At 44.2% G+C, this 23559-nt stretch overlaps 1 protein-coding gene across 1 annotated transcript; it reads left to right on the top strand.

Annotated features, from left to right (window-relative positions):
• The first annotated feature begins 15630 nt into the window (after positions 1–15630).
• Positions 15631–20737, top strand: MS3_00005175 (uncharacterized protein). Its single transcript, XM_051213201.1, has one exon. It carries the CDS (start codon positions 15774–15776, stop codon positions 16392–16394), a length of 621 nt encoding a protein of 206 aa, XP_051069156.1. The 5' UTR covers positions 15631–15773; the 3' UTR covers positions 16395–20737.
• The last annotated feature ends 2822 nt before the right edge of the window (positions 20738–23559 follow it).

The raw sequence follows: 23559 nt of genomic DNA, 5'->3' as shown, positions 1-23559 counted from the left end.
GAGGAATGGACGTTAATATAAATCACACTTTAACATGTATAACTGGTTAAGTACTAGTAATGGATTAATTAACCGTGGTTTTCGAAGTTTCCTTGAGTACATAAATATTTACAATTCACAGGTTGAAATCATGAGTCGAGTGAAGCTAGACCACCATGGAAAACCTGGAAGCACTGGACGGCCGTTTCGTCCTAGTATGGGACTCCTCAGCAGTGCGCATCCACGATCCCGCACCACGCGGGGCTCGAACCCAGGACATACTGGCTTCGCGCGCGAGCACTTAACCATTAGACCATTAGGTTTTCCTAAAAACACTCCAATACATCTTTGCTAGTATTCAAGCGAGCTTGGTTGCAAAGCATCGTTACTCATGTGGAATATAATAGATATGTCAGTCACAGACTAATGGAACACTATCTGAGTCACTATGTTTAGATGTCAGCACGAGAACCTTCAACCACAAATATACTTTTTGTTATATGCCGGTGAGTAGAGGATTATGTTACTCACGATTCATGATCTGACTTAAGCCACTTCTTCAGAGTAAATAAATGACAGAAATAAAACCAACACATACTTCAATAGTTCAAAAAGAACAATGAATGGTATTTTTTATTGAACTCAGAAGCCTAATCAGTCTTTACATATTATTGTAAAGTCATTTTTGTCTAAGTAAATTTCTAACTCTTTTGTAGTACCTTAGCGGAGAGGCAAAACTACGACATCAATCCATTGTCTTATACTAGAATTGTTATTTAAACAAGGATAATTTTGTTTTGATGTGTTTTGAGTAATAATCTTGGGAAAAACAATATCATGTCCACTAAGACAGCGAAAAACATACTTACTGCCAGCTTTCCACTCAATGCTCAATTTATTTGAAATTTTTAATTTCGATTTTGGCAATGATATCTACGAAAAACTTTGTTGTGTATCATCAACCAAGTTGGAAAGTAAGACAGATTGAGAACTAAACATATTGAATTTATGAATTCTTTTATTCAATTTTATATCATATAGACCATAACGGTATTCGTTTTTAGCCACTACAGAATATAATACTTGAGAATGCTTGCATCCAAAACTAAACACGTAGAGGTCAAAAACAGTGAATGAGCTAATGCCTAACCCAGATGAGACTTCTTGCCTTTCGTAATAAGTAGATTATTTTCTTCGCAGCCTAAATTTTTCCTCAAGTCGCCTTTAGTCGCAACCATCGACTATCACAGTAGGACGAGTTATTATAGGTAAAGATATGACTTCACGGAGAATCTATAACTGTGAAGCAGGTCTATAATTTTAGTGGCATAGGTAGTTGCGCTTCGACCGACTGAGACCGTAGTCGAAAATTATCATAATAATCCAGTCCGTTATTGACGTTCATTGCCTGCTAATTTGGTCCCATCGACTCCTTAGGATTCTGTAACATTTATAAGTATTTGAACTATAGTACGAACTAAGAATCCTAGAAATAACTTGATCGGATCAAGAAGTACTAGATAACCACAAACGAATGCACTGTATTTAGAATTCGAAATCAAGCATTCAACAAGTACAATGGAAACATTAGTTCATTCAAACACCCCAGATTCATTCAAGAGAAAACTTGATCACTCTAAAAATTAGAGCAGTATTTCCTATAACTTACTAATATTTTCTCTTTTTACCACTAAATGTACCAAATATACGAGATGCGGTATCGCGTTGTGCGAAAGCTTCTTTTCTGCCCAGAACACTTTGAAATACTGGAGTCGTCAGACGAGTATCAGTAAGAATGTAATAATTTAAAACGTCATCAAAACTGTCGTTTAGTTCGAGGATGACTCCATGAAAACCAAAGGCTGACTCCAGGAAGCTCTTGAATACACGAAAATAGAATAAACCTGTAACTACCCTGATTTAAATGGTGAAACGTTTAGAAATTATCTTTGATATTCATAATGCATCACCTTAAAATATTTTCTGCTGGAAGTTGAGTGGTGTGTAAAGGATACTGATGGACAGTTGACAAACATGCAGCAACACAATCAATCAAGCACGATCCGGTTATCCAGGATATTCACTCTTTTTATCAAATGAATTTTTTCTCGATGCGATTGCAGTTTCCTTCAAAAGCTATTATAACGAAGTGCACCTTAATAGACACCACAAGACAGTCTAGGGTAAAGAATAAAGTGGTATCAACGTAGGGTTATAAGGATTATATTGTAAAATTATGAGTTAGCGATATAAAATTAGGCTTGGTGATTAGATATAGTATATAAACCAACTGGTGTTAAATATAACTATTGAGATGACTTTCGGGAAGCACGGCGGGGCCTCCAGAGGCCCTAAAGGACTCGAAGAGTTTTCACCGAATCAGAAGCTAACGGAACTGTTTAGTATAACAACGTAGTTTGATACGATTGGACGGCAAGATAACTTACCTCTTTTTGGATTGGCTGAAGTATATTAATGTAAGATCCGACGTTATTAACAATGAATACACATATTTTTCTGTAAATATTTGATTCTTACCAAACAATCACCTCTCTTGCATTCTCGGTCTTGTGTTTTACGATTGTGGAGAGTTCTATACGTTTGACTGATGCTAGTTTCATATCGTATCTTGAGTAATCGAGTGGTGAATAAAACAACACCATAAGTCCACTATGAGCCAAAATGGGAGTTTAGAAGTCCATCTGGGCTAGAGCATCATTAAATACCGGGAAGCACTAGATGGTCATTACCTCCTAGTAAAGGGCTCCTCAGATGTACTCGTCCATTATCTGACAAGCGATGTTTAAATAATACCAATGTTATTAAGCAGAAAACGAATGAAAGTTAGTTCATATAATGCATGCACAAATGTTCGATATTTTGGCAGTGACGCTTTTTCGAGTTTAACTATTCATGAGACACCAATATCCAACAACTATCTCATAATAACATAATAGACGTTCAAAATGATGCAGAAGATATACGAGAAGGTACCGAATAGTACTTTTCAGACTGGTTTGTTCAATAAGAACAACTCAATTTTCACAGTAGGGAAAACATTCTTCGCATCCAAAGGACAATAATTCACCTAAGGAAAACGGGCGTGTCAGTTTAGTTTGTTCCAATGATGGACAATTTACGGCCAGTGATAGAAAAAATATCCATAAAACAAGAAACTTACTTCAAAATCAACCACTAAAAAGATGAACATTCAACGCAATATGAACCAGAATATAGCATTCTAGTGAGCTGACCGCTATTAACGATTTTACGTAAAGCGAAGATAAAACAGCTATTAAAAGGCTTGACAGCATCAGGAAATTAGTTTGAGTACAGTATGTTTAAACAACATAGAAATAGTAGTTGCAGTCAACCTTGAACTTGAGACCAGATAAACGAAAATACAGGTAACAACGAAATAAACAGCACCTAACATAAAACACAGATCACCCATAAGAAAAAACATACATAAAGGTATTTGTTACATATTCCGACAATATATAATATACATGAGTTGCATTCAAGTCATTAATAGTTTCTTTTTCAGCAGGTCCATAAATACGTACACAATTATTGTAAACGCTGTTAACTCCAAAACTTATGTCAACAACCAAAGCGATAATTTCCAGAGACTAAACTTCCCGTGATTTCCTTTTCAGGTGTGGTAAATTAAGTGATAAGACAGTTGAAGTTAACAGATTTGGAAAAGGCATACAGTGAAGATTGATGGATGGAACTGGGATTAATTGAAAGCAGAAGACTATTTTCGAATCTTAAGCATCACACAAATGCGTGAACGAAATAAAGTTTCAGAAGCAGTTACAAACAACAGCTACAGACAGAATGTCTGTTAGAGGAGTACACTGGTCATAAGGTAACGTACAGAAAGCTGTATATACCTAAATGATCTGGTTCTTTAATATTCCCAGCTAAATTATTTTGTCGTTACATTTTAATTGATGTTGTTTGGAATTGTGACTAACTCCGCGATACCATTGACCATTTTACTAGTTGCTGCATTTTTTTAGTTAACATTGCCACTCCATAGTTTTCACATGTGTTTACTATTGCATCATCAGCAACACGACCTTTGGTTTGAAATTGTTGGTTGTATGAAGTTCTCTAATTAGACTTGTGCTAACTAATAATTTGTTTGTACGTCGATCTTCGCCTAATTAAAGTTTCAAATATAATAACTTCAAGTGTGCTCATAGCTTTCTCGCTGACTTGAATAGTGGTCTATTCCTGATAAGTAGAGTATGATTTGGACAGTTCTGGGCTACATTAGTTGGTATACTGAATCCGACTGATTCTATGTATTACAGATGCTTTATCACATTTTGTTTCGCACAATGTAAATCATGTTATCTTTAAGAAAAGAGTGAATTATAAGCCAGTATCTTCGTTATCAGTCTGTTAGGTTATCTTTCTCGTTTTTTAAAATACAAAAATAGAAAGTTGCTACTCACTGTTCATCATACAAGGTACAAACGCTTTCTCTACAGTTTCTAACTAAAACAACTCAATTTCACACTTGAGTACTATATTACAAACTATTAATCCAAGGTAAATATAGTTTTTAGAACGCGGTTAAGAGATAATCTAATGATGAAACGATTCAGACCCGTTAAAGATGATAATATTAAAATCCTTCCACTAAGTATTTTTATGCTCAGCTTTTCAAAGTAATGTTTACGTACTATTGCTTCTCTTGTGCATCATCATTCGAATTCAAACTTGCAAATGTTGGTTGGAGCATATTTAAATAAGCTAAGTCTTTAAACAATCAAATGTTCAGAGTAGTTCCATTTTTGTCTTGAAGATAAAGTACAAATGAGAAAAATTAACATAATTGGTGACGGTTTATGATCAAGCACAAAAATTTACTGAACTTTCAAATCATGAATAGTTATGGATTTTGAAGTTGTTAAGGCCATATCATTAGTGCTGCGTTCTCTAAAATACAATAATGTGAACTAATATTTTATCAACAGCTGACTCAATTCACTAAATACAGTGTGAAATTCACTTCAAGTTATTGTGAAGGTAGTTGATATACAGAAGAAAAGGTATTGGGTTGGTAGAGTGAACAATTTTAAAAGAAGAAGCAGACAATTAAGAGAAATGACACACGAAGGCAAAATTCTATAAAATTGACTGGTAAATATAGATATCACTAAAAGAGTGAAGCTTTTATACATCAGTAAGTAGTTAAGTTGGCTACAATTAGGGAACAAAATGTATGACAAATGTAGAGATAAACTAGTGTTCTTACAAGCAATGATAGCGATGCTATAGTCTATGCACAATATCTAAGAGGTTCTCGTGTGACCTTAAGAAACTTGAACGAATTATCAGGTAAAAAAATAAACTTGTCTAGTATTATAAGGAATTAGAATAGGAGTTGTCGTTATTAGTTATGGGTGAGGGGCAGGGTTTTCATCATGAAGTGGCATGAGCAGTAACGACAAAGTTTTATTTAGCCATACTGATGAATGGATTTCACGTAAAATTCCAAGAGGCGCTGTAAATTACATTCACAACTTTTTGGTGATTATCTTTGATTGGCAGAAGTGAGGACTGTAACTGAAGGCAAACTTAGTGTGAATTGCCTAAAAGGTGTAGTGACTCACGTTTATCACGAGAACACGACTGGTTTAATAAAAACAATTATTATTATAACCAACTGTACCAGTGTTTGTTTTAACGTGCTTTTGTTTGACTGTGCTAATGACAGCTATTTTGTGCTTCCGTTCTTTTTACACACACTTCGATTGTAACTTCGCGCGAATTCGGTTACCTTCTGTAACCAAGCTTGTATCCTGGCACGATCTCGGTATCCTTTCGATGCCACGAGATCGCCAGCAAATAAACATCGACTTGGTCCATTAATTGCCTTCTGGTATTTGGCTTCTCGGGGATTTTATGGAGTCATTTGGAACGAGCTTCTTACGCCTTCTGATCTATTTGGCACGTGTTTCTTGGTAGCGGTGTTCATAGTTAATCTCAACTCGACGCCACGCTACAATTGGTGATCCCAAAGTTTGGGACACGCGACAATTGGTGACCCGTATTTTGGAACACGCCTCTGCTTCTGGTCAAATCTTCCAAAGAAGCCAATTCGGTGAGTCTATGATTTATCTATCCACGTCTGTCGTATATTTTCATATTTAATATATAATATATTCGACATGACGGATAACGATAAGAATAGTATTAATATAATAGACTCCCATTTATGTGTACCGAACTCTTGTTACTTTTTATTCGCGTGACGATGAATTCCACGCTTTATTCGAGAAATTTTCCCCCATTAACTATTCTCCTCGCTGACCCGGCTGCTTGGTACGGAATGCATTCGCATACGCATTAACGTCTACCTCCCAGCATCAAATGGTTAAGTTGAACGGTTTCATTGCCAACTTAAAAGTGCTCTACGAGCACACGAGAACGACAACTGGTATGAAACCTTATCGCTCGTCCCCTTAGGTATTCGAACGAGCTTGAAGGCAGATATACAATGTTCCGCCGCTGAACTGGTATACGGCACGACATTGCGTCTGCCCGGAGAATTCACACCACGGAGCAGACCTAATTTCGGTAAATCAGACTACGTCCATCGACTGTCTGCATTTATGCGAACGCTGTCTCCGGTGTCAACTCGAATACAACATCGACAGGTCGCTCTCTCTCGAGAGTTATCTACCTGTTCACATGTCTTTGTACGAGTAGATTCGGTACGCAAACCTTTGCAACAACCTTACGAAGGCCCTTTTCGCGTGATCGCTCGTCACGAAAAGACCTTCAAGGTTGATCGACACGGCCGCGTCGAGATCGTCAGCATTGATCGTCTCAAACCAGCACACGTCGATGACAGTGCCCTATCTGATAACCTGAGATTCAATGCTAGACCAAGCAAACCTACTAGCGCGATCCTCAAACCATCTTCAGGTCCCACGCTAGATACACCTGAGACCTCACTCTCACGTCATAGTCAACAGCACGCGTCATCTGCACCGTCTACGGACGAGACGACAGTCTCACGTCCAGATCAGCAGACCACGCCGCCCTTGACTTCGGATGAGATTGCAGGCTCACGCGACGCGAACGAGACTGCCGTCTCACGTTCCGGTCGCCGAGTACGTTTACCCGTACGCTTCCTCGACTAGTCGCACAGTCGACAACCGATACGGTGTAGGAATATTCCTATGCTACTTGCATGCTACACTCTTCTCTTTTTTGATTTTCTTTTTGTTTCCTGAGCCCACGCCCTCGACCATCTCCGTTTGGTTCCGTCGACTTCAGTCAACTTTGGCGAAAGCTGGATTAGCCACCCACGCTCTTGTCAACGCACTCAGTCGATATATTGGTTTCGAATGCTTGGCATACGCTTGGTCTCGAACTTGGCCGTTATGGTCGCTTCTGGTTCATCGGCTCAACGTGGTTTCGTCCTACGTCTGCAGCGTTTCTGGTGCGCACTCCTACGAACGCCCTCTTCAGATTCTGGATACAAACCACTCTGGTGTAGCATGCCAACTCAAGCAATAAATACAACACATCGCTCCTGGTACCGTTCTCCGAAAACGACCTTCGTTGGCAACTCGACGATTAACGATCGCTTTCCTGTTCGCCAATTCTTCCGTCCTACAATCGCTCGTCAGCCGATCAGTCCCACGATTCAAACCGCTATTTATCGAAAGTGTAAACCCTTTCTAGCGGGGGCTCCTGTAGTGACTCACGTTTATCACGAGAACACGACTGGTTTAATAAAAACAATTATTATTATAACCAACTGTACCAGTGTTTGTTTTAACGTGCTTTTGTTTGACTGTGCTAATGACAGCTATTTTGTGCTTCCGTTCTTTTTACACACACTTCGATTGTAACTTCGCGCGAATTCGGTTACCTTCTGTAACCAAGCTTGTATCCTGGCACGATCTCGGTATCCTTTCGATGCCACGAGATCGCCAGCAAATAAACATCGACTTGGTCCATTAATTGCCTTCTGGTATTTGGCTTCTCGGGGATTTTATGGAGTCATTTGGAACGAGCTTCTTACGCCTTCTGATCTATTTGGCACGTGTTTCTTGGTAGCGGTGTTCATAGTTAATCTCAACTCGACGCCACGCTACAATTGGTGATCCCAAAGTTTGGGACACGCGACAATTGGTGACCCGTATTTTGGAACACGCCTCTGCTTCTGGTCAAATCTTCCAAAGAAGCCAATTCGGTGAGTCTATGATTTATCTATCCACGTCTGTCGTATATTTTCATATTTAATATATAATATACTCGACATGACGGATAACGATAAGAATAGTATTAATATAATAGACTCCCATTTATGTGTACCGAACTCTTGTTACTTTTTATTCGCGTGACGATGAATTCCACGCTTTATTCGAGAAATTTTCCCCATTAACTATTCTCCTCGCTGACCCGGCTGCTTGGTACGGAATGCATTCGCATACGCATTAACGTCTACCTCCCAGCATCAAATGGTTAAGTTGAACGGTTTCATTGCCAACTTAAAAGTGCTCTACGAGCACACGAGAACGACAACTGGTATGAAACCTTATCGCTCGTCCCCTTAGGTATTCGAACGAGCTTGAAGGCAGATATACAATGTTCCGCCGCTGAACTGGTATACGGCACGACATTGCGTCTGCCCGGAGAATTCACACCACGGAGCAGACCTAATTTCGGTAAATCAGACTACGTCCATCGACTGTCTGCATTTATGCGAACGCTGTCTCCGGTGTCAACTCGAATACAACATCGACAGGTCGCTCTCTCTCGAGAGTTATCTACCTGTTCACATGTCTTTGTACGAGTAGATTCGGTACGCAAACCTTTGCAACAACCTTACGAAGGCCCTTTTCGCGTGATCGCTCGTCACGAAAAGACCTTCAAGGTTGATCGACACGGCCGCGTCGAGATCGTCAGCATTGATCGTCTCAAACCAGCACACGTCGATGACAGTGCCCTATCTGATAACCTGAGATTCAATGCTAGACCAAGCAAACCTACTAGCGCGATCCTCAAACCATCTTCAGGTCCCACGCTAGATACACCTGAGACCTCACTCTCACGTCCCAGTCAACAGCACGCGTCATCTGCACCGTCTACGGACGAGACGACAGTCTCACGTCCAGATCAGCAGACCACGCCGCCCTTGACTTCGGATGAGATTGCAGGCTCACGCGACGCGAACGAGACTGCCGTCTCACGTTCCGGTCGCCGAGTACGTTTACCCGTACGCTTCCTCGACTAGTCGCACAGTCGACAACCGATACGGTGTAGGAATATTCCTATGCTACTTGCATGCTACACTCTTCTCTTTTTGATTTTCTTTTTGTTTCCTGAGCCCACGCCCTCGACCATCTCCGTTTGGTTCCGTCGACTTCAGTCAACTTTGGCGAAAGCTGGATTAGCCACCCACGCTCTTGTCAACGCACTCAGTCGATATATTGGTTTCGAATGCTTGGCATACGCTTGGTCTCGAACTTGGCCGTTATGGTCGCTTCTGGTTCATCGGCTCAACGTGGTTTCGTCCTACGTCTGCAGCGTTTCTGGTGCGCACTCCTACGAACGCCCTCTTCAGATTCTGGATACAAACCACTCTGGTGTAGCATGCCAACTCAAGCAATAAATACAACACATCGCTCCTGGTACCGTTCTCCGAAAACGACCTTCGTTGGCAACTCGACGATTAACGATCGCTTTCCTGTTCGCCAATTCTTCCGTCCTACAATCGCTCGTCAGCCGATCAGTCCCACGATTCAAACCGCTATTTATCGAAAGTGTAAACCCTTTCTAGCGGGGGCTCCTGTAGTGACTCACGTTTATCACGAGAACACGACTGGTTTAATAAAAACAATTATTATTATAACCAACTGTACCAGTGTTTGTTTTAACGTGCTTTTGTTTGACTGTGCTAATGACAGCTATTTTGTGCTTCCGTTCTTTTTACACACACTTCGATTGTAACTTCGCGCGAATTCGGTTACCTTCTGTAACCAAGCTTGTATCCTGGCACGATCTCGGTATCCTTTCGATGCCACGAGATCGCCAGCAAATAAACATCGACTTGGTCCATTAATTGCCTTCTGGTATTTGGCTTCTCGGGGATTTTATGGAGTCATTTGGAACGAGCTTCTTACGCCTTCTGATCTATTTGGCACGTGTTTCTTGGTAGCGGTGTTCATAGTTAATCTCAACTCGACGCCACGCTACAATTGGTGATCCCAAAGTTTGGGACACGCGACAATTGGTGACCCGTATTTTGGAACACGCCTCTGCTTCTGGTCAAATCTTCCAAAGAAGCCAATTCGGTGAGTCTATGATTTATCTATCCACGTCTGTCGTATATTTTCATATTTAATATATAATATACTCGACATGACGGATAACGATAAGAATAGTATTAATATAATAGACTCCCATTTATGTGTACCGAACTCTTGTTACTTTTTATTCGCGTGACGATGAATTCCACGCTTTATTCGAGAAATTTTCCCCATTAACTATTCTCCTCGCTGACCCGGCTGCTTGGTACGGAATGCATTCGCATACGCATTAACGTCTACCTCCCAGCATCAAATGGTTAAGTTGAACGGTTTCATTGCCAACTTAAAAGTGCTCTACGAGCACACGAGAACGACAACTGGTATGAAACCTTATCGCTCGTCCCCTTAGGTATTCGAACGAGCTTGAAGGCAGATATACAATGTTCCGCCGCTGAACTGGTATACGGCACGACATTGCGTCTGCCCGGAGAATTCACACCACGGAGCAGACCTAATTTCGGTAAATCAGACTACGTCCATCGACTGTCTGCATTTATGCGAACGCTGTCTCCGGTGTCAACTCGAATACAACATCGACAGGTCGCTCTCTCTCGAGAGTTATCTACCTGTTCACATGTCTTTGTACGAGTAGATTCGGTACGCAAACCTTTGCAACAACCTTACGAAGGCCCTTTTCGCGTGATCGCTCGTCACGAAAAGACCTTCAAGGTTGATCGACACGGCCGCGTCGAGATCGTCAGCATTGATCGTCTCAAACCAGCACACGTCGATGACAGTGCCCTATCTGATAACCTGAGATTCAATGCTAGACCAAGCAAACCTACTAGCGCGATCCTCAAACCATCTTCAGGTCCCACGCTAGATACACCTGAGACCTCACTCTCACGTCCCAGTCAACAGCACGCGTCATCTGCACCGTCTACGGACGAGACGACAGTCTCACGTCCAGATCAGCAGACCACGCCGCCCTTGACTTCGGATGAGATTGCAGGCTCACGCGACGCGAACGAGACTGCCGTCTCACGTTCCGGTCGCCGAGTACGTTTACCCGTACGCTTCCTCGACTAGTCGCACAGTCGACAACCGATACGGTGTAGGAATATTCCTATGCTACTTGCATGCTACACTCTTCTCTTTTTTGATTTTCTTTTTGTTTCCTGAGCCCACGCCCTCGACCATCTCCGTTTGGTTCCGTCGACTTCAGTCAACTTTGGCGAAAGCTGGATTGGCCACCCACGCTCTTGTCAACGCACTCAGTCGATATATTGGTTTCGAATGCTTGGCATACGCTTGGTCTCGAACTTGGCCGTTATGGTCGCTTCTGGTTCATCGGCTCAACGTGGTTTCGTCCTACGTCTGCAGCGTTTCTGGTGCGCACTCCTACGAACGCCCTCTTCAGATTCTGGATACAAACCACTCTGGTGTAGCATGCCAACTCAAGCAATAAATACAACACATCGCTCCTGGTACCGTTCTCCGAAAACGACCTTCGTTGGCAACTCGACGATTAACGATCGCTTTCCTGTTCGCCAATTCTTCCGTCCTACAATCGCTCGTCAGCCGATCAGTCCCACGATTCAAACCGCTATTTATCGAAAGTGTAAACCCTTTCTAGCGGGGGCTCCTGTAGTGACTCACGTTTATCACGAGAACACGACTGGTTTAATAAAAACAATTATTATTATAACCAACTGTACCAGTGTTTGTTTTAACGTGCTTTTGTTTGACTGTGCTAATGACAGCTATTTTGTGCTTCCGTTCTTTTTACACACACTTCGATTGTAACTTCGCGCGAATTCGGTTACCTTCTGTAACCAAGCTTGTATCCTGGCACGATCTCGGTATCCTTTCGATGCCACGAGATCGCCAGCAAATAAACATCGACTTGGTCCATTAATTGCCTTCTGGTATTTGGCTTCTCGGGGATTTTATGGAGTCATTTGGAACGAGCTTCTTACGCCTTCTGATCTATTTGGCACGTGTTTCTTGGTAGCGGTGTTCATAGTTAATCTCAACTCGACGCCACGCTACAATTGGTGATCCCAAAGTTTGGGACACGCGACAATTGGTGACCCGTATTTTGGAACACGCCTCTGCTTCTGGTCAAATCTTCCAAAGAAGCCAATTCGGTGAGTCTATGATTTATCTATCCACGTCTGTCGTATATTTTCATATTTAATATATAATATACTCGACATGACGGATAACGATAAGAATAGTATTAATATAATAGACTCCCATTTATGTGTACCGAACTCTTGTTACTTTTTATTCGCGTGACGATGAATTCCACGCTTTATTCGAGAAATTTTCCCCCATTAACTATTCTCCTCGCTGACCCGGCTGCTTGGTACGGAATGCATTCGCATACGCATTAACGTCTACCTCCCAGCATCAAATGGTTAAGTTGAACGGTTTCATTGCCAACTTAAAAGTGCTCTACGAGCACACGAGAACGACAACTGGTATGAAACCTTATCGCTCGTCCCCTTAGGTATTCGAACGAGCTTGAAGGCAGATATACAATGTTCCGCCGCTGAACTGGTATACGGCACGACATTGCGTCTGCCCGGAGAATTCACACCACGGAGCAGACCTAATTTCGGTAAATCAGACTACGTCCATCGACTGTCTGCATTTATGCGAACGCTGTCTCCGGTGTCAACTCGAATACAACATCGACAGGTCGCTCTCTCTCGAGAGTTATCTACCTGTTCACATGTCTTTGTACGAGTAGATTCGGTACGCAAACCTTTGCAACAACCTTACGAAGGCCCTTTTCGCGTGATCGCTCGTCACGAAAAGACCTTCAAGGTTGATCGACACGGCCGCGTCGAGATCGTCAGCATTGATCGTCTCAAACCAGCACACGTCGATGACAGTGCCCTATCTGATAACCTGAGATTCAATGCTAGACCAAGCAAACCTACTAGCGCGATCCTCAAACCATCTTCAGGTCCCACGCTAGATACACCTGAGACCTCACTCTCACGTCCCAGTCAACAGCACGCGTCATCTGCACCGTCTACGGACGAGACGACAGTCTCACGTCCAGATCAGCAGACCACGCCGCCCTTGACTTCGGATGAGATTGCAGGCTCACGCGACGCGAACGAGACTGCCGTCTCACGTTCCGGTCGCCGAGTACGTTTACCCGTACGCTTCCTCGACTAGTCGCACAGTCGACAACCGATACGGTGTAGGAATATTCCTATGCTACTTGCATGCTACACTCTTCTCTTTTTGATTTTCTTTTTGTTTCCTGAGCCCACGCCCTCGACCATCTCCGTTTGGTTCCGTCGACTTCAGTCAACTTTGGCGAAAGCTGGATTGGCCACCCACGCTCTTGTCAACGCACTCAGTCGATATATTGGTTTCGAATGCTTGGCATACGCTTGGTCTCGAACTTGGCCGTTATGGTCGCTTCTGGTTCATCGGCTCAACGTGGTTTCGTCCTACGTCTGCAGCGTTTCTGGTGCGCACTCCTACGAACGCCCTCTTCAGATTCTGGATACAAACCACTCTGGTGTAGCATGCCAACTCAAGCAATAAATACAACACATCGCTCCTGGTACCGTTCTCCGAAAACGACCTTCGTTGGCAACTCGACGATTAACGATCGCTTTCCTGTTCGCCAATTCTTCCGTCCTACAATCGCTCGTCAGCCGATCAGTCCCACGATTCAAACCGCTATTTATCGAAAGTGTAAACCCTTTCTAGCGGGGGCTCCTGTAGTGACTCACGTTTATCACGAGAACACGACTGGTTTAATAAAAACAATTATTATTATAACCAACTGTACCAGTGTTTGTTTTAACGTGCTTTTGTTTGACTGTGCTAATGACAGCTATTTTGTGCTTCCGTTCTTTTACACACACTTCGATTGTAACTTCGCGCGAATTCGGTTACCTTCTGTAACCAAGCTTGTATCCTGGCACGATCTCGGTATCCTTTCGATGCCACGAGATCGCCAGCAAATAAACATCGACTTGGTCCATTAATTGCCTTCTGGTATTTGGCTTCTCGGGGATTTTATGGAGTCATTTGGAACGAGCTTCTTACGCCTTCTGATCTATTTGGCACGTGTTTCTTGGTAGCGGTGTTCATAGTTAATCTCAACTCGACGCCACGCTACAATTGGTGATCCCAAAGTTTGGGACACGCGACAATTGGTGACCCGTATTTTGGAACACGCCTCTGCTTCTGGTCAAATCTTCCAAAGAAGCCAATTCGGTGAGTCTATGATTTATCTATCCACGTCTGTCGTATATTTTCATATTTAATATATAATATACTCGACATGACGGATAACGATAAGAATAGTATTAATATAATAGACTCCCATTTATGTGTACCGAACTCTTGTTACTTTTTATTCGCGTGACGATGAATTCCACGCTTTATTCGAGAAATTTTCCCCATTAACTATTCTCCTCGCTGACCCGGCTGCTTGGTACGGAATGCATTCGCATACGCATTAACGTCTACCTCCCAGCATCAAATGGTTAAGTTGAACGGTTTCATTGCCAACTTAAAAGTGCTCTACGAGCACACGAGAACGACAACTGGTATGAAACCTTATCGCTCGTCCCCTTAGGTATTCGAACGAGCTTGAAGGCAGATATACAATGTTCCGCCGCTGAACTGGTATACGGCACGACATTGCGTCTGCCCGGAGAATTCACACCACGGAGCAGACCTAATTTCGGTAAATCAGACTACGTCCATCGACTGTCTGCATTTATGCGAACGCTGTCTCCGGTGTCAACTCGAATACAACATCGACAGGTCGCTCTCTCTCGAGAGTTATCTACCTGTTCACATGTCTTTGTACGAGTAGATTCGGTACGCAAACCTTTGCAACAACCTTACGAAGGCCCTTTTCGCGTGATCGCTCGTCACGAAAAGACCTTCAAGGTTGATCGACACGGCCGCGTCGAGATCGTCAGCATTGATCGTCTCAAACCAGCACACGTCGATGACAGTGCCCTATCTGATAACCTGAGATTCAATGCTAGACCAAGCAAACCTACTAGCGCGATCCTCAAACCATCTTCAGGTCCCACGCTAGATACACCTGAGACCTCACTCTCACGTCCCAGTCAACAGCACGCGTCATCTGCACCGTCTACGGACGAGACGACAGTCTCACGTCCAGATCAGCAGACCACGCCGCCCTTGACTTCGGATGAGATTGCAGGCTCACGCGACGCGAACGAGACTGCCGTCTCACGTTCCGGTCGCCGAGTACGTTTACCCGTACGCTTCCTCGACTAGTCGCACAGTCGACAACCGATACGGTGTAGGAATATTCCTATGCTACTTGCATGCTACACTCTTCTCTTTTTTGATTTTCTTTTTGTTTCCTGAGCCCACGCCCTCGACCATCTCCGTTTGGTTCCGTCGACTTCAGTCAACTTTGGCGAAAGCTGGATTGGCCACCCACGCTCTTGTCAACGCACTCAGTCGATATATTGGTTTCGAATGCTTGGCATACGCTTGGTCTCGAACTTGGTCGTTATGGTCGCTTCTGGTTCATCGGCTCAACGTGGTTTCGTCCTACGTCTGCAGCGTTTCTGGTGCGCACTCCTACGAACGCCCTCTTCAGATTCTGGATACAAACCACTCTGGTGTAGCATGCCAACTCAAGCAATAAATACAACACATCGCTCCTGGTACCGTTCTCCGAAAACGACCTTCGTTGGCAACTCGACGATTAACGATCGCTTTCCTGTTCGCCAATTCTTCCGTCCTACAATCGCTCGTCAGCCGATCAGTCCCACGATTCAAACCGCTATTTATCGAAAGTGTAAACCCTTTCTAGCGGGGGCTCCTGTAGTGACTCACGTTTATCACGAGAACACGACTGGTTTAATAAAAACAATTATTATTATAACCAACTGTACCAGTGTTTGTTTTAACGTGCTTTTGTTTGACTGTGCTAATGACAGCTATTTTGTGCTTCCGTTCTTTTACACACACTTCGATTGTAACTTCGCGCGAATTCGGTTACCTTCTGTAACCAAGCTTGTATCCTGGCACGATCTCGGTATCCTTTCGATGCCACGAGATCGCCAGCAAATAAACATCGACTTGGTCCATTAATTGCCTTCTGGTATTTGGCTTCTCGGGGATTTTATGGAGTCATTTGGAACGAGCTTCTTACGCCTTCTGATCTATTTGGCACGTGTTTCTTGGTAGCGGTGTTCATAGTTAATCTCAACTCGACGCCACGCTACAATTGGTGATCCCAAAGTTTGGGACACGCGACAATTGGTGACCCGTATTTTGGAACACGCCTCTGCTTCTGGTCAAATCTTCCAAAGAAGCCAATTCGGTGAGTCTATGATTTATCTATCCACGTCTGTCGTATATTTTCATATTTAATATATAATATACTCGACATGACGGATAACGATAAGAATAGTATTAATATAATAGACTCCCATTTATGTGTACCGAACTCTTGTTACTTTTTATTCGCGTGACGATGAATTCCACGCTTTATTCGAGAAATTTTCCCCATTAACTATTCTCCTCGCTGACCCGGCTGCTTGGTACGGAATGCATTCGCATACGCATTAACGTCTACCTCCCAGCATCAAATGGTTAAGTTGAACGGTTTCATTGCCAACTTAAAAGTGCTCTACGAGCACACGAGAACGACAACTGGTATGAAACCTTATCGCTCGTCCCCTTAGGTATTCGAACGAGCTTGAAGGCAGATATACAATGTTCCGCCGCTGAACTGGTATACGGCACGACATTGCGTCTGCCCGGAGAATTCACACCACGGAGCAGACCTAATTTCGGTAAATCAGACTACGTCCATCGACTGTCTGCATTTATGCGAACGCTGTCTCCGGTGTCAACTCGAATACAACATCGACAGGTCGCTCTCTCTCGAGAGTTATCTACCTGTTCACATGTCTTTGTACGAGTAGATTCGGTACGCAAACCTTTGCAACAACCTTACGAAGGCCCTTTTCGCGTGATCGCTCGTCACGAAAAGACCTTCAAGGTTGATCGACACGGCCGCGTCGAGATCGTCAGCATTGATCGTCTCAAACCAGCACACGTCGATGACAGTGCCCTATCTGATAACCTGAGATTCAATGCTAGACCAAGCAAACCTACTAGCGGGATCCTCAAACCATCTTCAGGTCCCACGCTAGATACACCTGAGACCTCACTCTCACGTCCCAGTCAACAGCACGCGTCATCTGCACCGTCTACGGACGAGACGACAGTCTCACGTCCAGATCAGCAGACCACGCCGCCCTTGACTTCGGATGAGATTGCAGGCTCACGCGACGCGAACGAGACTGCCGTCTCACGTTCCGGTCGCCGAGTACGTTTACCCGTACGCTTCCTCGACTAGTCGCACAGTCGACAACCGATACGGTGTAGGAATATTCCTATGCTACTTGCATGCTACACTCTTCTCTTTTTGATTTTCTTTTTGTTTCCTGAGCCCACGCCCTCGACCATCTCCGTTTGGTTCCGTCGACTTCAGTCAACTTTGGCGAAAGCTGGATTGGCCACCCACGCTCTTGTCAACGCACTCAGTCGATATATTGGTTTCGAATGCTTGGCATACGCTTGGTCTCGAACTTGGTCGTTATGGTCGCTTCTGGTTCATCGGCTCAACGTGGTTTCGTCCTACGTCTGCAGCGTTTCTGGTGCGCACTCCTACGAACGCCCTCTTCAGATTCTGGATACAAACCACTCTGGTGTAGCATGCCAACTCAAGCAATAAATACAACACATCGCTCCTGGTACCGTTCTCCGAAAACGACCTTCGTTGGCAACTCGACGATTAACGATCGCTTTCCTGTTCGCCAATTCTTCCGTCCTACAATCGCTCGTCAGCCGATCAGTCCCACGATTCAAACCGCTATTTATCGAAAGTGTAAACCCTTTCTAGCGGGGGCTCCTGTAGTGACTCACGTTTATCACGAGAACACGACTGGTTTAATAAAAACAATTATTATTATAACCAACTGTACCAGTGTTTGTTTTAACGTGCTTTTGTTTGACTGTGCTAATGACAGCTATTTTGTGCTTCCGTTCTTTTACACACTTCGATTGTAACTTCGCGCGAATTCGGTTACCTTCTGTAACCAAGCTTGTATCCTGGCACGATCTCGGTATCCTTTCGATGCCACGAGATCGCCAGCAAATAAACATCGACTTGGTCCATTAATTGCCTTCTGGTATTTGGCTTCTCGGGGATTTTATGGAGTCATTTGGAACGAGCTTCTTACGCCTTCTGATCTATTTGGCACGTGTTTCTTGGTAGCGGTGTTCATAGTTAATCTCAACTCGACGCCACGCTACAATTGGTGATCCCAAAGTTTGGGACACGCGACAATTGGTGACCCGTATTTTGGAACACGCCTCTGCTTCTGGTCAAATCTTCCAAAGAAGCCAATTCGGTGAGTCTATGATTTATCTATCCACGTCTGTCGTATATTTTCATATTTAATATATAATATACTCGACATGACGGATAACGATAAGAATAGTATTAATATAATAGACTCCCATTTATGTGTACCGAACTCTTGTTACTTTTTATTCGCGTGACGATGAATTCCACGCTTTATTCGAGAAATTTTCCCCTATTAACTATTCTCCTCGCTGACCCGGCTGCTTGGTACGGAATGCATTCGCATACGCATTAACGTCTACCTCCCAGCATCAAATGGTTAAGTTGAACGGTTTCATTGCCAACTTAAAAGTGCTCTACGAGCACACGAGAACGACAACTGGTATGAAACCTTATCGCTCGTCCCCTTAGGTATTCGAACGAGCTTGAAGGCAGATATACAATGTTCCGCCGCTGAACTGGTATACGGCACGACATTGCGTCTGCCCGGAGAATTCACACCACGGAGCAGACCTAATTTCGGTAAATCAGACTACGTCCGTCGACTGTCTGCATTTATGCGAACGCTGTCTCCGGTGTCAACTCGAATACAACATCGACAGGTCGCTCTCTCTCGAGAGTTATCTACCTGTTCACATGTCTTTGTACGAGTAGATTCGGTACGCAAACCTTTGCAACAACCTTACGAAGGCCCTTTTCGCGTGATCGCTCGTCACGAAAAGACCTTCAAGGTTGATCGACACGGCCGCGTCGAGATCGTCAGCATTGATCGTCTCAAACCAGCACACGTCGATGACAGTGCCCTATCTGATAACCTGAGATTCAATGCTAGACCAAGCAAACCTACTAGCGCGATCCTCAAACCATCTTCAGGTCCCACGCTAGATACACCTGAGACCTCACTCTCACGTCCCAGTCAACAGCACGCGTCATCTGCACCGTCTACGGACGAGACGACAGTCTCACGTCCAGATCAGCAGACCACGCCGCCCTTGACTTCGGATGAGATTGCAGGCTCACGCGACGCGAACGAGACTGCCGTCTCACGTTCCGGTCGCCGAGTACGTTTACCCGTACGCTTCCTCGACTAGTCGCACAGTCGACAACCGATACGGTGTAGGAATATTCCTATGCTACTTGCATGCTACACTCTTCTCTTTTTTGATTTTCTTTTTGTTTCCTGAGCCCACGCCCTCGACCATCTCCGTTTGGTTCCGTCGACTTCAGTCAACTTTGGCGAAAGCTGAATTGGCCACCCACGCTCTTGTCAACGCACTCAGTCGATATATTGGTTTCGAATGCTTGGCATACGCTTGGTCTCGAACTTGGCCGTCATGGTCGCTTCTGGTTCATCGGCTCAACGTGGTTTCGTCCTACGTCTGCAGCGTTTCTGGTGCGCACTCCTACGAACGCCCTCTTCAGATTCTGGATACAAACCACTCTGGTGTAGCATGCCAACTCAAGCAATAAATACAACACATCGCTCCTGGTACCGTTCTCCGAAAACGACCTTCGTTGGCAACTCGACGATTAACGATCGCTTTCCTGTTCGCCAATTCTTCCGTCCTACAATCGCTCGTCAGCCGATCAGTCCCACGATTCAAACCGCTATTTATCGAAAGTGTAAACCCTTTCTAGCGGGGGCTCCTGTAGTGACTCACGTTTATCACGAGAACACGACTGGTTTAATAAAAACAATTATTATTATAACCAACTGTACCAGTGTTTGTTTTAACGTGCTTTTGTTTGACTGTGCTAATGACAGCTATTTTGTGCTTCCGTTCTTTTTACACACACTTCGATTGTAACTTCGCGCGAATTCGGTTACCTTCTGTAACCAAGCTTGTATCCTGGCACGATCTCGGTATCCTTTCGATGCCACGAGATCGCCAGCAAATAAACATCGACTTGGTCCATTAATTGCCTTCTGGTATTTGGCTTCTCGGGGATTTTATGGAGTCATTTGGAACGAGCTTCTTACGCCTTCTGATCTATTTGGCACGTGTTTCTTGGTAGCGGTGTTCATAGTTAATCTCAACTCGACGCCACGCTACAATTGGTGATCCCAAAGTTTGGGACACGCGACAATTGGTGACCCGTATTTTGGAACACGCCTCTGCTTCTGGTCAAATCTTCCAAAGAAGCCAATTCGGTGAGTCTATGATTTATCTATCCACGTCTGTCGTATATTTTCATATTTAATATATAATATACTCGACATGACGGATAACGATAAGAATAGTATTAATATAATAGACTCCCATTTATGTGTACCGAACTCTTGTTACTTTTTATTCGCGTGACGATGAATTCCACGCTTTATTCGAGAAATTTTCCCCATTAACTATTCTCCTCGCTGACCCGGCTGCTTGGTACGGAATGCATTCGCATACGCATTAACGTCTACCTCCCAGCATCAAATGGTTAAGTTGAACGGTTTCATTGCCAACTTAAAAGTGCTCTACGAGCACACGAGAACGACAACTGGTATGAAACCTTATCGCTCGTCCCCTTAGGTATTCGAACGAGCTTGAAGGCAGATATACAATGTTCCGCCGCTGAACTGGTATACGGCACGACATTGCGTCTGCCCGGAGAATTCACACCACGGAGCAGACCTAATTTCGGTAAATCAGACTACGTCCATCGACTGTCTGCATTTATGCGAACGCTGTCTCCGGTGTCAACTCGAATACAACATCGACAGGTCGCTCTCTCTCGAGAGTTATCTACCTGTTCACATGTCTTTGTACGAGTAGATTCGGTACGCAAACCTTTGCAACAACCTTACGAAGGCCCTTTTCGCGTGATCGCTCGTCACGAAAAGACCTTCAAGGTTGATCGACACGGCCGCGTCGAGATCGTCAGCATTGATCGTCTCAAACCAGCACACGTCGATGACAGTGCCCTATCTGATAACCTGAGATTCAATGCTAGACCAAGCAAACCTACTAGCGCGATCCTCAAACCATCTTCAGGTCCCACGCTAGATACACCTGAGACCTCACTCTCACGTCCCAGTCAACAGCACGCGTCATCTGCACCGTCTACGGACGAGACGACAGTCTCACGTCCAGATCAGCAGACCACGCCGCCCTTGACTTCGGATGAGATTGCAGGCTCACGCGACGCGAACGAGACTGCCGTCTCACGTTCCGGTCGCCGAGTACGTTTACCCGTACGCTTCCTCGACTAGTCGCACAGTCGACAACCGATACGGTGTAGGAATATTCCTATGCTACTTGCATGCTACACTCTTCTCTTTTTTGATTTTCTTTTTGTTTCCTGAGCCCACGCCCTCGACCATCTCCGTTTGGTTCCGTCGACTTCAGTCAACTTTGGCGAAAGCTGGATTGGCCACCCACGCTCTTGTCAACGCACTCAGTCGATATATTGGTTTCGAATGCTTGGCATACGCTTGGTCTCGAACTTGGCCGTTATGGTCGCTTCTGGTTCATCGGCTCAACGTGGTTTCGTCCTACGTCTGCAGCGTTTCTGGTGCGCACTCCTACGAACGCCCTCTTCAGATTCTGGATACAAACCACTCTGGTGTAGCATGCCAACTCAAGCAATAAATACAACACATCGCTCCTGGTACCGTTCTCCGAAAACGACCTTCGTTGGCAACTCGACGATTAACGATCGCTTTCCTGTTCGCCAATTCTTCCGTCCTACAATCGCTCGTCAGCCGATCAGTCCCACGATTCAAACCGCTATTTATCGAAAGTGTAAACCCTTTCTAGCGGGGGCTCCTGTAGTGACTCACGTTTATCACGAGAACACGACTGGTTTAATAAAAACAATTATTATTATAACCAACTGTACCAGTGTTTGTTTTAACGTGCTTTTGTTTGACTGTGCTAATGACAGCTATTTTGTGCTTCCGTTCTTTTTACACACACTTCGATTGTAACTTCGCGCGAATTCGGTTACCTTCTGTAACCAAGCTTGTATCCTGGCACGATCTCGGTATCCTTTCGATGCCACGAGATCGCCAGCAAATAAACATCGACTTGGTCCATTAATTGCCTTCTGGTATTTGGCTTCTCGGGGATTTTATGGAGTCATTTGGAACGAGCTTCTTACGCCTTCTGATCTATTTGGCACGTGTTTCTTGGTAGCGGTGTTCATAGTTAATCTCAACTCGACGCCACGCTACAATTGGTGATCCCAAAGTTTGGGACACGCGACAATTGGTGACCCGTATTTTGGAACACGCCTCTGCTTCTGGTCAAATCTTCCAAAGAAGCCAATTCGGTGAGTCTATGATTTATCTATCCACGTCTGTCGTATATTTTCATATTTAATATATAATATACTCGACATGACGGATAACGATAAGAATAGTATTAATATAATAGACTCCCATTTATGTGTACCGAACTCTTGTTACTTTTTATTCGCGTGACGATGAATTCCACGCTTTATTCGAGAAATTTTCCCCATTAACTATTCTCCTCGCTGACCCGGCTGCTTGGTACGGAATGCATTCGCATACGCATTAACGTCTACCTCCCAGCATCAAATGGTTAAGTTGAACGGTTTCATTGCCAACTTAAAAGTGCTCTACGAGCACACGAGAACGACAACTGGTATGAAACCTTATCGCTCGTCCCCTTAGGTATTCGAACGAGCTTGAAGGCAGATATACAATGTTCCGCCGCTGAACTGGTATACGGCACGACATTGCGTCTGCCCGGAGAATTCACACCACGGAGCAGACCTAATTTCGGTAAATCAGACTACGTCCATCGACTGTCTGCATTTATGCGAACGCTGTCTCCGGTGTCAACTCGAATACAACATCGACAGGTCGCTCTCTCTCGAGAGTTATCTACCTGTTCACATGTCTTTGTACGAGTAGATTCGGTACGCAAA

Source organism: Schistosoma haematobium, chromosome 3 (assembly GCF_000699445.3).
Source record: "Schistosoma haematobium chromosome 3, whole genome shotgun sequence".
NCBI classification, from domain to species: Eukaryota; Metazoa; Platyhelminthes; class Trematoda; order Strigeidida; family Schistosomatidae; genus Schistosoma; species Schistosoma haematobium.
This window is presented reverse-complemented; position numbering and strand designations above follow the sequence as displayed.

Bases quoted from the DNA above. Each gene is read 5' to 3' on its own strand.
- MS3_00005175 (XM_051213201.1), top strand. From the start codon at position 15,774: ATGCTTGGCATACGCTTGGTCTCGAACTTGGTCGTTATGGTCGCTTCT.